At 31.7% G+C, this 11,120-nt stretch overlaps 1 protein-coding gene across 1 annotated transcript; it reads right to left on the reverse strand.

Annotated features, from left to right (window-relative positions):
• Positions 1-16: 16 nt before the first annotated feature.
• LOC111378294 lies at positions 17-3,103 on the reverse strand. The gene is made up of 5 exons (XM_023001464.1): positions 3,061-3,103; positions 2,062-2,504; positions 1,219-1,394; positions 458-543; positions 17-312 (listed from the first exon to the last, which is right to left on the reverse strand). Exons 1-5 carry the CDS (start codon positions 3,090-3,092, stop codon positions 96-98), a joined length of 954 nt encoding a protein of 317 aa, XP_022857232.1. The 5' UTR covers positions 3,093-3,103; the 3' UTR covers positions 17-95.
• Positions 3,104-11,120: the final 8,017 nt, after the last annotated feature.

Genomic DNA, 11,120 nt, shown 5'->3' on the forward strand with positions numbered 1-11,120 from the left:
GGAGTGGGGAGTGAACATTAAAATATAATAATAGAAAAAAGGAGCAAAAGAGTATAGAGCAATGAGAAGTGAAAAAAAAACAAATGATGACTAAACTATTCAAAATTGATCTTATCAGAAGTGATAAGATAACGAAATGAACACCTTGAAACCGTCTGAAAAAACACTAATAACTGACCTCGTTGATGCATGACAACAAGTCTAGCCAACGAGTTGCTGCATGTTGGATCCTTCTTTAAGATGTCCTCAAAGCATGTACAGAGTTTCACATTGTATATGCCATTAAAATGCTCCAAGAGAGCAGCTTTCAATCTGCAACAAATGAAAACCAATATATTCTAACTACACTTGCATACACATACATATGCATATATCTTTCAAATTAGTCCCTAGTCAGTGCAGTTTGTTTTGCATTCTAAGCAGCCACAATTGCTATTTTGGAGAAGGAAACCATTACCTTAACTGGAGTACTGTATCTGAAATTTTAAATGATTTTTCAAGTTCATCAAGGGCCTCGTTGACCCGATCTCCAAGAAGAAGCATCTGCCAAAATAACAAAGATGGAAATTCGGAGGTTGTGTTTTAGACAAATCCAGAAACTGTTGTAATTAAAAAGAAAAAAGAATTGACTGCTTGAATTGGAAAACAAGTACTCAATCAATAATTGTAGGGGCTGTGCTGCTGATTGTTATGACAAAACATAACTGCAACTGTTGATCTTTTCTTTCACATCTTACTTTATTTTTGCAATGTTTTCTAATGAAAACCTACCCAGTAATTATACTATGCAAGGTTAAAGACTCTGTAGCTTTGTTACTTTCTAGACCAGAAAACTCTGCTGCTTCAAAAATAATTATGCAAAAGTACAACTGTTTCTGAATTAGCAATAAACTTGTATGTATACAATTGGTTATAATTCATCCAAATGCAGCATTAAAACAAAAGAAGTGGTGTAAAAGATTAACGTAGCTGACGTCAAGTTTAGGAGGTAAAGGACTTAGCTTGTTAATATTATTGTTAATCATCTCATCTAAAAGCTTAAAATGTTAGCACATGTATTTATTAAATATTGTCTTAAACAATAGGTGTATGCATTGCTGTATAAGGAATGGTAGCTGGATTTTAAAAGCAAAACAGAATTCTACTCATTTTCAAAAGAAATAAGTATTTGATGAATATGAGATACAATTGCCATACAAAGCATTATAACTGCAGTACCTGTATTAAAGGATGAAAAGCCTCAATTACTGGAACTTTCGAGTAAAGGGAAACACGCAAGTGCTTCAACGCACTCGTATAGTAGTCATTATGAAATTTCTTGTGCTCATCCATCAAATCCTCAAAAATTTCACGAGAATTTGGCAAATGCATAGGCAGTAACCATGGAGGAAGACCTACAATTTCCAAGAAACAAACAGTAATTAGCATATCAATATATTCTTGAACGTAATTGAAGCATGACATAAAGGTACACATCCCAAAAATTGTGCAATTAAATTAATATTGGGAAATACAAAAAATAAATTTACATAATTTCAGACATCATACTATCAAAAAATTGGGTACTGTTAGACAATTGGACATCATAATTAGTATCCAAAATATTAAGTGTGGTCATTCAAGCCAGATGCTGCTATTGATGAAGAGGTTTGCATAGTATGGATGATTAGTTATGATAGTTATTTTGGCCCTGCTTTATTTACTCCTACGCATACAAGACAAGACAAGAATCTTGTACTTTTTGTTTGACCACCTAACAAGATAAACAAGCATAAAATGCATACAGCAACAAACGATATATTTGCTAGAAGACATCCTTGTAGTTGAATAACAATGAAAATCTAGAACGCAGACTTATCGGGTACTAATAAATAATATACATTTTGAGATTAAGAGGTATAGGAAGGAATAAACATAGAGGAACTGAATATGTCCCTGTAAATTGCCTAAAAATCATGATTGTGGACAGGAATAAATTAGTGAAGCACAGAATATATGGACCTTCGCGCCTGTGAGAAGTTGAAAGGGAAGATGGGAGAGAGCACAAGCTCTGAAACTCACCATGAGTGTCAAAAATAGACACATGAGGCAGATCACCACTACTATTAGAGAAGAAATATTTTTCATGTCCACTTTCCTCGGTAGAATTCATGTAGAAATCTAGTGGCTGAAAATGACGGCGAGCAGATTCTTTCAGTTTATTAGCATCAATATCCATGGAATCTTTCGGGTGGTTACCATCCTCTCCTAACACTTCTTTGTCATAGGCGAAAGAGGTGTTCAAAAAACACTGTAAGGAGGATTTGGCTCCTCCAGCTTCGAAAGCATCATACCCCTTGTAAATTCCATCTGCAGGCATTTCCGATTGCTTGGACTCATCAAATGTGTCCAACTCTGTCCATTGTAGCTCTTTTGGAAGTCCAGAATACCAGAGATGGCAAAATGTCAAGCCAACAACCAAATTTGAGACCGGGTCACTCTCAAAACCACGCTTCTGCATAAGACTGATTTAATATTTTATTATTGGTCCTCAAAAACAATGTTAAAATTCATTAGTCCATGAAAATATTTATTGACTGGCTTTCCACCATCACAACCACAATAATGAAACTTCATTATTTCACAAGTTTAATTGAAAAATATCATATTAAACAGATGTTACTTGAAACATGCTAGCAACAGAAACTTCATTTTGATATCTCAAGAACTCACCTAAGAGTCCAACAAACTTGTAAATTAGTGGTTTGGCCCACTCACAATGTTTTGTCTCCTTCAACAGACTTGCATCTTTTGAGATCTCAAAACCACGAAAAAGACTATAATGTCTAAAAAAGTACTGGTTACAGCCATTTATTTCACATTTTGCAGTGCTCATCCAAGACCAGTCGAGATTAGAGCTTTCTTGAATTCATCTAAGTGTATTATAGAGTAACACAAGCTCATTCCAGTACTTTTAAATGGACACTAGTTAATGAATAAAGCATTAAATTACTTCAGATCAGAGATGTATAGAATCTTACAAAAACTAAACTAAAATGTAGTAGAAAACCAAGAAAATACCATAGAGCAGCCATATGCGCATCCTTAGTCATTCCATGTGTGAGACAGAGTTACACGAATAGAAGAAGAGATTTATTATCAATTATTTCATGAAGAAAAAGCTTTTATTTATCTTTCAAGAAATATTTTTCTATAGCGTACCTTTGTCGGCCAATTTTTCAGTCGCCCAATCTTTTGCATCCACAGTTCATAGACATTTTGGAGTTTTCTTGGGCTGACAGTTTCACCTCTTACATAGTTAAGAATCTCCAGAGCAGCCTGCAAATAATGATAAGTGTGCATTCTGCAAACATATACTACTGATATCAAAAAAGAGTTGAACATCTACATATAATTTGGAGGAACAACCAGAAGCCAAAAGACGTTGTGTATAAAGGATGATATGAATGAGCCAAAGGGTACTTACATATGGATAAAAGATTTCCAAAACTCTAAAGAGAGGAAGGTCAGAAATCAATCAGTAAGCATATAATTAATACAAAGTATCAGCTGGCTCTTGCCATAATGAATACGGAGAGATTATGCATCCTTGTGTGCTATATCATCAAATACTTCAACATATCCAAAGAGGAGAATGGAAATTTAAATTTTTTTTCTCATAAAAACAGTTGAACAATCCGTTCTAGCCTCAGTATGAATTGGAGCACTTCAACTTTGACATAATTCCTTTGTGACAAAAATTTTAGCATTGGAATCGCCCAAAATTATGTTCTTCAATCTCATCCGTCATAACACAGGACCAAAAGCAAGTTCAAGAGATTAAAATCTTGGGTAGAAAACAGAAAGAAAATTTACTTTGATGACACCAAATACTCAAAAAATGAATTCTTGCAAAAAGGAAGATATACCAAATACTTGGTGCGATTATGAGATAGAGACTTGTCATCGGCAGTTCCTTTGAGCAGCACACTAAGCACGCCGGTTGCCTCCCTCCAATTGTGTTGAAGGAGGAGTTTCTCCAACAGCCACCGCAGCTTTTTCCTGTGGATGGACTGCAAACTTTCACCCAGGCCGTACTACAAGCTTCCAATGACTTGCTCCGGGCGATAGCTCTGCTTATTGTTGGCCAATATGATTTCATTTGCTTTCCTCGCCTTCTTCACCGTGTCCTCGTCATTTTCGTGAGGATTTCTTGGCCCTCTTCGTCGGGGTTTCACTTTCTTGGCTTCCATTGCTGTTTCTCCTATCATATTGAAGTGTGCTGATAAATAGTGGAAATTTAAAATAACAGACCCCAAGCCAAACGATTGGCGTTCCATTTCCAGTTTTTGGGAAGTGCCAACTAATATTTTAATTTTTCTTAATGGAACGCGGGAAATTCCTAGCCCCCATTTGCCCCCATTAAGAGGGTGTTTGGTAGGAATTTTTATGTGAAAATGCATTTTTGAATAGTAAATTGATGGGAATTGTGTGGTTGAAAAATAAGAAAAATTTTTTGATTTACGTGTAATATTATTTTAATAAAAAATGTGTGGTTGAAAAGAAGAGAGAGAAAAATGCATTTTGATAAAAATGGGTGCCAAACAGGGCCTAACTTTCATTTTTGTACATTTTATTTTTGTCTCTCTTATTTTCAACTACACAATCTTTTATAAAATAATATTACACATAAATCGAAAACTTTTTCTACTTTTCCAATCATTCATTTTTCAAAAAAATATTATTCCACTGATTTTCACTTTTACAAAATAAGGGCCAAACGAGGCTCTAGTACGTGCTAATGTACATTGGCGGTTTTTTTTTTAATATAAATTATTCGTTTTTAATTGAAAAATGAAACAATATCAACTACAAGGGCTTGATTTTGACTTTGTTGACTCTAAATTAAAAAATTTTGCAATTTGTACATCATAAGCATTTCGTTTACATAATTACTTAGTCATGTTGATCCCATTTTTTGAAATTTATGTTTTTTTCCAAAATTTAATCCCACATTTTATAATATTCAAAATTTTTATTAACTTTTCAATCACGCATTTCATTAATTCTTATCAAATCTGTTAATTTTATATTTTTAGCTAAAATAAACAAAGACGTATCCCATGTTTGGTAGGGATTAAAATTCAGATTTTAATTTAAGTCAAAATCAACAATTAATTTTAATTATATATTTCAAGGGATCCACAATATCCAACTATACATTTCATCAACTTTTATTAAAATTTACTAAGAATAGATTTTAGACTCCACTAAATAAGGGATGAATCCGATCTCATCACGTGACTTTTTGTATTTTTGAATTTTATAATTAGGTCTGGGCAAAAAATTTGAAAAACCAACCAAACCAATCAAACACATGTAATTGGTTTGGTTTGATTTTTTTTTAAAATAAAACTATGGTTATTTGGTTCGATCATGGTTTGAAGCCTCAAATCATTGGTTAACCGAACCAACTCAATCCACTTGTAACCTAATCTCATAACCATATCACGATTTCCTCCAAACTATTATATTATCGGTAAGTAATAGTACTGAAAACTTTCTTTCATAAGCTCATTATATTATATCTAGTTTTTTTCCTCACTCAAGCAATCGGGCTACATAATCTACAAAAAGGCAACAAAATCTCAAGGTTTTCTATTAATCTGTCTCTAGTAACCTAATTTTATTTATTAGTCAATAATTCTCGTAATATAAAGTTATTTAGTTATTTTAGTTCTTGTTATCTAATTGGACCCAAACTTGGACAATTTTTTTTCTAAATTCAATTTAGACTAAAAGTCCAAATTGACTAATCGAACCGAATCAAACAAATCTGATTTGGTTTGGTTCGGTTCAATTTTAAGAGTTAAAGTGGGTTGGTTTGGGTTGAAATTCACCAAAATCGACTAATTTGGTTTTAATTTCGAGTTGGAGTCGAAACAAACCCAAATCAAACCGCGCCCAAGCCTAATTTTAATTATTTGGAATAGTGGTGCAGCAATTGTCAAACCCCATTCATATAGACAAAATACATTAACCTATGTTGGAATAAAATTTCATGAACCGACCTAGACATATGATTCTACATTTTATTTTTGACATGATAAATTGAAATAAGCATATTCACAAGATGGTCCCTGTATATTCTTACCTAACCACCTATGATGTACGTATAGTATTTTATGACCAAATACTACATAACCAAAATTCAACATATTTACTTTGAGAATTACAAAAGTATCCACCATACCATTTCAAAAATCATATATAGACAATACAGGATTCTCAATATATAATATAACATATTATAAGGTCAAAACAAATAGGCCACAAAACAATCCTACGGATTGTCATCCATGTACATCAAACTTCGGAATCCCTAAGAGATTCATAGCTAGTCATGTCTTCTATGAAATTTCATGCTCACCTACAATGTAAGAACTACTTAACCTAATGCCCAATAAGTAAAAATCATGCAACTTTTGAGTATAAATAATATGAGTATATGATGACATGTCATTTCTTTAAAACACCATGCTAAAATGAATTATATTCAAATATTTATCAAAGTTAACTCGAAATAATTTCATTTGAAATATTTTCCTTTCATTGGGCCCTTGACCAACTTCCTATTCATCGAGTACAGTTTTGCACAACTTAAATATCAATAATCATCAATCTAATGGCCAATATAATATTGATCAATCGAATGGACCATCCTCTTATGATCACTAGAAGTACGTTCCCTTATTGCCCCTATGATCATCCAAGAAGTATCCCACTCGCAATGTCAATAATTATAATTTTTATTTTTATTTTTATTTTTATTTTTTTAAGTTCAATTTTAATCAGACATTTCATAGTATTAAAAATTTTTATTAACTTTTCAATCACACATTTCATTAATTCTTGTCAAATATGTTAAAAATTTATTTTTTAGATAAAATAAACAAACACTCATCCCATGTTTGGTAAGGATTAAAAATCGAATTTTAATTGAAGTCAAAGTCAACAATTAATTTTAACTATATATTTCATGGGATCCACAATTTTCAACTACACATTTCATCAACTTTTATCAAAATTTACTAAAAATATGATTTTAATCTCCACTAAATAAGGCAAGTGCATTCTATCTCACCACGTGACTCTTCGTACTTTTGAATTTGAATTATTTCAAATTATAGTGCACCAACTGATCATTGCTACGTATATGTGAATATAATCATTAGTTTTAATGAAGATAAAGAGCATGCATGAAAAAATAATTTTCTAAATTTTGTCATAAAAAGTGAAATAAATAAAATTTGCCTATCCATTAATTTGTTGGCCTCGAAACCTAAACGATCAAGTTGTCCATATATTTCTTGTCACTTCTTCGTATACAAATGTGTTACTTTTACACTAGAAAACCATTAGATGCAAGGCCATTGTAGACAATCCGTTGCTCTTTAACAATAAATTCATTGGAGAGATAAACACATTGAACGAAAATATGATCTCTTATGAGAGATAATTGGTAGGATTGTATTGGAATGAACTTGTAGACTCGTTTACTGAAATCCTGTCTACTACAATTTTCAAGGAATATCTATATGAGTTGATGTTGTATGATATGACACATCTACTTTAGGGAAAGTGGGAGATATATTTGGTTTTGTGCCCATAGAGTAAATTTGTTATGATAAAATATTAATTTATAATAACTAAATTGTGGGTTTATTTATTTATTGCATTCATTTATTATTGAACATGCGAATTAGAGTACTAATGATCACTTGTGACAATATAAGTTGGAATTTGTGTTGAGAAGTACATTGTGACGTAACTTATAATTTGATCATAAATAATTTGTTCACAAACAATGTATAAAGGTCGGCATTTTGTACTGGAAGGTTGCAACATTGATCGGTTTACTATTTAAGTTTGTGATTTGTCCTATCACATAAATAGTTAAAGGTGACAGTAGTACACTTGAAATGTATTGAACAGATCACGTCTTGAGTTTAATGCTATAGCATGACCGAGTGAAGAATTAAATTTCAGTTAACCACTATGTATTTCATCTAATCCTTCGAAAGTGTTATGTACATCCTTTCGTGATTTTAATGATTCTTTGATTCATCAACGAGTGAGATTAATTTGATTGTTCAAATATCTCGACGAGCTGGGAACTTGACAATGAACGAAATAGAGAACATGAATTCGTGTTGGGAACCATCACCCTGAGATTGGGTAGAGTTACTGTTTAAGTATTTTCTATTAAACGGTTAAAATTTGAGCTCAATATTTTCTATTGAGCGGTTAAAATTTGAGCTTATTGTTTGCAGAACCATTAAAGAAAATTGTACTTAAGTTAGCGAGAATAATTAGAAGGACAAAACGATCATTTACGTTCCTACCTAGTTATTGAATCTCGAACGGGGATAAAATATATGTACAGCGTCAGATGAAAGTATTACAATTTATCGACTTGTGTGATCTTATATATTCCAAGAGATTAGTTTTTTTCCTTTAATGAAAAAACAAAGATTAATAATTAGATTGGGTAGTCCAAGGTCGATTAGACAGACCTCGGGTCTCACTGGTAGCTCTATAAATTATTGAGATTTAACTACGGTAATTATAATAGTTTTGGGTTTAATTGTAATCACAATAAAGTTTTGCACTTAGTTGTAATTGTTGTTAAAAATTAATAAATTTAATTATAATTGTACTTGAAGGTCTAGGACTACACATTTAATTTTGACTTTAATTGAATATATAATTATTATTCTACTAGGTTTGGAACTATTCTATTTTTATAAATAGAGACTAAATAGAACCTAAATTCCACCAACAATTATAATACATAATTTTATAGTCTTCAAATTTGGAGAGGGAAGATAATTATCTTCATACTTTATTTAATTGTCCAGTCCAAGAACTAATTTCTTTATTTAATTAAAAAAAGGTGTTCACCATCGATGTAATTTCGATTTTGGAGAATATCATAGAAGATTTGGAGGTTTGAAACTTCAAGTTCTTGGAATTAAAAGTTAAAATATCATAATCCAAAAAAAAATTGGAAGTTCGATATTCAGAATTTAATTCAAGAATTGACCATTGAATTTAGATAAAAATAATCATTTTCTCTTGATATAATATACACGTGAATATTTAAACGATCTTATTTATTGAATTAAAAAATTTTAAGTTATAAATAATTCTGCTTTCGCATTCCAACAAAATCATATCCTATAAAAACATGCATGCACATATAAATAATTCTACTGGTCATGTCTTGCATCTTTCAAGTAAGTTCTATTAAAATTCAAAATATTCATTCCAAAAAAAATTCTAACTCATCTTGAAATTTTTACATAAAGCAAAATTAAAACATTGGATTCACATTCAGCAGAAGAATTATACAAATGGTTATTGTTGTAGAACCAACATGATATTCCATTTGTTAGTTCCGTAAAGTCTTTTTGAGTTGGAACTATGCTGGTCATCACTAGAAATGGCACCTTTTGTTGGCCAATTGAAATGATTTTGTTTGTTTCCAAGCCATTTCCCTGTAATTTTAATAAAAGAATAGTCTTATCATCGAACTAACAATTCCATAAAGAATAAAAGGGGACTGAGAGCCCCTACAATACTTCTAAATCAATGCCTACCTTTCACATCGAAAAATATAAGAGTAAGTTCTATGGTATTGTAGTGATTTTAGTTTGAGGTCGGCATTAAACGTCTTTTTTCTTTACACCAGGGTACTCGCTTCTTCATTATTCAAGTAACATTTTTATATTTGATATCGTTACATATTAATTGATTTACTCGGGATAAAATTTATTCCATACTTGTTTTGGGATTTCTATGCTAGTTTTTGGCATTATAATTTATATGTTAAAACAATTGTTGGCATCCACTTTTTTAGTTTATATCAAGCTATAGTTTTATTTGAGTATTTAATTGATAATATATTTTATGGCATAGTGACTTTGAGTGCTAAATGTTATGCTTCAAGTTTTAGGGATTGACTTGGATATCAAAGTAAAAGATTTGTGTATGCTTATATTCCAGTCGATGCTCAATATTGACTTATGAGTTATTTATGATTTAATATGTAAAAATTAAAAATTATGACTTAGCAAGTGAAAATTGCAGCCCTTAACGGTCAACGGCCAGCTGACCAACAATCCTTGATCTCTTGTCCACTGTACATAGAAACCTCGTCACTTATGCAGCAAAAACACTTCTCGGGCAAACTTCAACCACTATTTTGTGAAGTATACAATTATTCACTGCATATGCAAGTACTTATAATCATTTCAGCTGAAGGACCTTGTTTTTCACTGAACTCTTACTAAAAGAATTGAAAAAGAAAAGAGGTAATGCTTGAATTCCCCTTACTTCAAGAATAGTGAATGCAGTAACTAAGGAGAATAAGATTGAATAGCTGAAATCACAAGTTAAATACATTCTCAGTGCTAGAGAGGATTTTACCAACTTTTATTCTTTACTAAAAGAGGACGACAATGCAGTTACTGGCTCGTTAGGTAGTAAAACCAAGTCCAGAATGAAACTCTTAACGGCTAAACTACAGCTTCTACAGAGAAGCAAGATGAGACTTAAAAAAGAAGTTTAGATCACCTCATAAACTTCAGCAAGAAGATCTTGCTTTTGATCCTTGGAGGGTCTTGGTAATATGTATGCATAATAGCCAGAATGTACGTTTTGTCTTTGACATTCCAAAACAAAGATACAAATAGGAAAATACGTCACATAAACGCAAGATAAATTATATATAGCCAAATGTAATTTCGAACAAACAAAAGTTTCTCACGAGTGAATGCTTGTTCATAAGAAAGCTTAAATTTTGCATACATTTCATGTCCAACAAATTATGCATCGCTTCCCAGATCAAGTTTACTTTCATTCATCCATTCAAAAGCAAAATAAAAAGAAATAATATAACAAGTTCCATAATCAACGTTGGCAATGCCTAATGCAATAGCCATCATAAAGCCTACCATTTGCACTGCATGGAATGGCAAAAATATTTACTGCATTGCGTGTTGCTTTTCTGGTCTTATCCAGTGACACCACAAAAACATCTGCAATAAAGATCCTTCATAAATATTCGTTAAAAGAAT

Source organism: Olea europaea, unplaced genomic scaffold (assembly GCF_002742605.1).
Source record: "Olea europaea var. sylvestris unplaced genomic scaffold, O_europaea_v1 scaffold180, whole genome shotgun sequence".
Taxonomy (NCBI): Eukaryota; Viridiplantae; Streptophyta; class Magnoliopsida; order Lamiales; family Oleaceae; genus Olea; species Olea europaea.